Source organism: Lottia gigantea (genome assembly GCF_000327385.1).
Source record: "Lottia gigantea unplaced genomic scaffold LOTGIsca_23, whole genome shotgun sequence".
Classification (NCBI taxonomy): domain Eukaryota; kingdom Metazoa; phylum Mollusca; class Gastropoda; family Lottiidae; genus Lottia; species Lottia gigantea.
In genome coordinates, this window is record NW_008708645.1 from 1,023,500 (window position 1) to 1,028,078 (window position 4,579).

The 4,579-nt window shown below is 36.0% G+C and overlaps 1 protein-coding gene across 1 annotated transcript in view; it reads right to left on the reverse strand.

Annotated features, from left to right (window-relative positions):
* LOTGIDRAFT_160050 (hypothetical protein) overlaps positions 1-3,510 on the reverse strand; it is a gene marked incomplete at both ends in the record, with an annotated part of 8,497 nt that extends 4,987 nt beyond the window's left edge. Inside the window, 2 exons of the mRNA XM_009054936.1 lie at positions 2,520-2,656; positions 3,075-3,510. Coding sequence (XP_009053184.1) covers positions 2,520-2,656; positions 3,075-3,510 — 573 coding nt within the window. The remainder of the gene's footprint in view (positions 1-2,519; positions 2,657-3,074) is intronic.
* Between the last annotated feature and the right edge of the window lie 1,069 nt (positions 3,511-4,579).

Consider the following 4,579-nt stretch of genomic DNA (forward strand, 5'->3'; position numbering starts at 1 on the left):
ACAACTCATTTTGAAGATTTAAAGAATGACAAAAGAATTCTCACAGCAGATATTATTTGTTTGACAGAAACCTGGTTGAATAATGTAAGAAAGCCTTCCAAAATAAGATTAGATGATTTCACCTTTCATAATCAACCACGGAATACCAGCTATGATGATAATGAACAGTTTAATTATATCAAAGAAAAGGAACATGGTGGTGTGGCAGTTTACCACAGGAAAAACACATGTCACATAATAAAATTAGGACTGATCGAAACAAGAGCGAAACAAAGGGGTATTCATAAGTATAAAGTAGACATTACGTACAGAACTATGTTAAAGGAATCGAACAAAATCCGAAGAGAAGAAAAAAGGAGAACTACAAATAACATTACCAATGCTTTAGAAAAATTTAAGAAAGACAGTTCCGAAGTACCAATATATGTATGTTGCGTTAGGGTGTATTGAGACGAGTCTCAATGAAAGCACTGGCCTAGGTCACAGAGCAATAGATAAGTCTATTGATTATGTGAAAATTAGTTAGTCATTAGTATGATTTTAGTTGAAAAGACACAAACACAAAAATACACTGCATGTTATATAATATACTGTATAAAGCCATGGCGCCATTCCTGAAATAAGTATTCCCTGAAATCTAACTCAGAAATAGATTTATTTATTGATAGAACATGATACATTTATATTAACAAATCTATGCTCCTAGGATGAATGGACATTGTTCAATGGTTCAAGTCTACCGTGAAAGAGGAAATTGCTAAGATTTTGATTTCTTTTGTAAGCTACAACCAAACGTTTTGTGTATACATGGGGAAATTTGTTCTGAAGTTCCGAGTAATGGCGTTTGACTATTATGGAGGCTTTGGTAGCTGTAGAATCAAATGTCGTTATAAAGGGTATTATCTGTTGAATGTTGAGTCCATTTGGCCTCACAGTCTGCAGTTGATCGATCCAATAACTTTCGCGTTGTAGACGTCTAAGCTTAGGTTTCATGCTAGGTGATGTAGAAACTGTTTCTATAGGCATGATGAGAAGGTCATCAATGGAATGATCGGGAAGGTTGAAGTGATTCGCAATTGGTCTATCCTTGCCATGCACTATATCATAGCGATGGCCATTGAATCGCGTTCGAAGCGCATTTTGAGTCTCGCCAACATATTGTACATCGAATTTTTTACAAGAAATTAGGTATATGATATTTTGATCTCCGCAAGAAATTAGGTTATTCATCGCAAACAATTTTCCGTTCTTGTTATTTTTGAAAAAATGGGTAACATGTATGTGTTCGCATGTGCGACAAGTAGGACCTCCACAGGGAAATGAACCGAATCCAATAAAAGGTGGAGGGGGGTCTTCTTTTCTCAAAATGTCTAAAAGCGTGTCATCTTGATTTTTTCACAAAATCGGTTGTGTCTTTCAGATAAGAAGGGTGTTGGCGTGCTAGTGGCAGTAAAAAGTAATCTATGTATTCTGAAACTCGGTATGATTCGCTAGAACAATCAGAAATGATTGGTCTACCTTTAGGAATTTTGTTGGCAACGGACCACTCAGTTTCGGGATTTTTATGAATTTTCGGAAGCGTGTAAATGTGTCGTTGGCGAGGCTCAGTGGACGCGGAAAGGTAGTCATATTGCTTTTCTGAAATAAATTTTTTTTTTACCAAATTTTGTAGAATATTGTTTATTTCTCGCGCAGTTTCCATAAGAATAGGTGTATGAAGTTGGCGATAGTGATTTGGATTGTTCAACTGTTTATCAATTTCAAAAATGTAGTCATCGCGATTTTGAATGACGCAGCAACTGCACTTGTCACTTTTCCTGATGATAATGTTTTTGTCATTTTTTAGATTATTGAGAGATTTTCGTTCAAAATTGGTAAGATTGTTTTTCTCATTCACCAAAGGCAAATGAGAAATTTCTTCATATAAATTGTCGCAAATAGTTAAAATATCTTGGTCAATCGCATTATCTGGTGGATTCCAGCCAGATCTATCCGTAAATTTGATTCGTTTACCGCGGCCAACTTTTTCGCGAAAGTAATAATTCAATTTAAATGTTCTCTGAACTTTAGTTACCGACGTCAAAATTGGTTCAATCGAAAATGGTTTATGGGTGGGTATGAAGGTTAACCCTTTGTCCAGAAGTCTTTCTTCAAGGGGAGAAAGTATTCGTGAACTTAAATTGACAACAGTTTGTCCTAATTTTGGAATATTTCCCCCCGCGTTTAGTTTAAATGGGAGACCCAATTTAAATATACAGATTTGGCAGTGGGGGCCGTCCAGTGGACGAGATCTAAATGGTTTACCTCGATCATTCCATTGAATCGCGGCATAGTCTTTGCAAACGGAGATGGCTTATGAAAAAGAAGGTCGTTGAATTTTCGTAAGTTGGCGGCTAAATTTGGTCTCTGGCGTTGGAGGATGGAAGAAACTGGTATCTGGGTGGCGAATACGTTGGCTGATGGGAATTTGGTTTTGGCGAGGAATAACAATTCCAGCATCTGTCTGTGGATGGATTCACCTGGTTCATTCTTGTTGTTGAGGCCAATATGACTTTGGATGGTATTGATGTTGGATTAATCTTTGTAAGGATATCGATGATGTGGTTAATTTTGGCTCCGGGATAAGATTCAGCTTCTTGGGTGTCCTGGTTGACCTCTGGAATTCGGGAAATATTTGAAGATCCTATGATAATGGTTGGTTTGGTTACTTCAGGGAGTGTCCATGTTGATTTGTTCTTGTTACAATCATGACGACGAGTAGATAAGTACTAGGTAAGGAAGTAGGTGATCTCTGTCGCTTTCGGGAGGATGCTATTGGTTGGTTGGAAGCTGGAGGGTCAACTATCATATCTATCATATCTTAGAATTTTTTAAAACCACCAATATTTGCGAGTATTTTTCAAGAGTTTGATTTTGGAGTCGCTTATAAGACTTTTTTGTCCAATTGATCGCTTCTTTAGAGTATTGATTAAAATTTTGTTCAGAGAGGTTGCGTGACTTTATCATAGTAATTTTGTCAGCAAGCATTGAATCATAATGATTCTTTAGAGCCAATGCCACGTCTTTGGCCCAACCTCTATTGATGGAGTCAATAGAGGCGGCAATTTTTGAATTCCTGAGAGCTGGCTTAATGAAGCGGTTAAGATCGTTAATTTTAAAAAGAAATCCACGAGTTGGTTGACCATTTGCTTGTTTAGAAGTTACAGAGGCATGATGCAGACATTGGATGAGTTGGAAGAAGAGTTTCACCACAGGATTGGACTCATGTCTTTGGTTGAAATCTTGTCGGTGGTTGAAATCTTGTCGGTGGTTGAAATCTTGTCGGTGGTTGAAGTCTTGTCGGTGGTTGAAGTCTTGTCGGTGGTTGAAAATGTGTCTGTTGGGTCTATATTTATTGCTCTGGCGATTGTTGTGATTATGGGGCTGATGATGACGGTGGAAGGGTGGTCTGTTATGATAGTTAGGTCTAGCTCCATAATAGTCAAAGCGTGGAAAAAACCAATTGTCCATTGCGGACCACGAAATGAGATTCTCAAAAAAGAGTGAAAGAGAGACTATCTGAGTTATAAAAATAAAGTATACAGTTTTTTTACGTCAAAAATATAGAAATATTTATTTCATAAATCGAAGTAAAAATAAAAAACAAAATAAACTTACATAAAATGAGATAACAAAAAAATATAGGGGGACTCCTCGGGTGCGATCGCGATTTCGGAATTAAATCCATCTTCAGGCATAGTGCTTTTGCAACCGATTATTATTTAAGAATCAAGTCAAAGAATGTAACGAGGAATTATATGAACACAAATCCAAGAGAATTCAAATGATAGCTAAAAAGTGTATAACCAAGACGTACCTTCATGAGTGCAATAACCAATGCCAAGACAGATGCACTTATTCTGATAATTATAAATCGCTATGGATATGTTTTACATGCTATAGAAGGTAAAATACCAGCAGAGTCTATGGTTAACAACATGGACCCCGGAGTAATACCTGATGAGCTGAATTGCTTGAATCAATTAGAGAAACATTTAATAGCTAAAAACATAGTATTTCTAAAAATGGTTCAAGTTTCTCCACAGAATGATCAAAAACTTATTGGAGAAACTGTCTGTGTTCCCTCGAACCTAACTCAAATGACAAATGTTTTACCAAGATGCAAAAATAATGATGAAATAATTAGAGTGAAATTAAAGAAGGACATTACAAATTCCAAATAATTACAAAAAATCATATTAAAAATGGGTTGTGTTACTTAAAACACAATAATAGTAATTATTTTGATGTTATTTTGAATAAAGAATGGATAGAAGAACAGGATCATAATTTATCTGTGCTTGATAACTTGATGAATGATGACACTGATGATACAACTTCAAATGCTACAGACTCAGATTTGGACTTAGTGGATGAAAACATTGGAAGATATACATGTGAAACAAATGGAAGCTCTTGCTTTACAACCTGTTGATGTATCTGCAAACATTGTAAATAATGCTGATAAAATATTTTCAATATCTCCAGCTGAAAATAATCGACCAGTAAGAATTTTAATGGATAAAACAAACGAAGCATG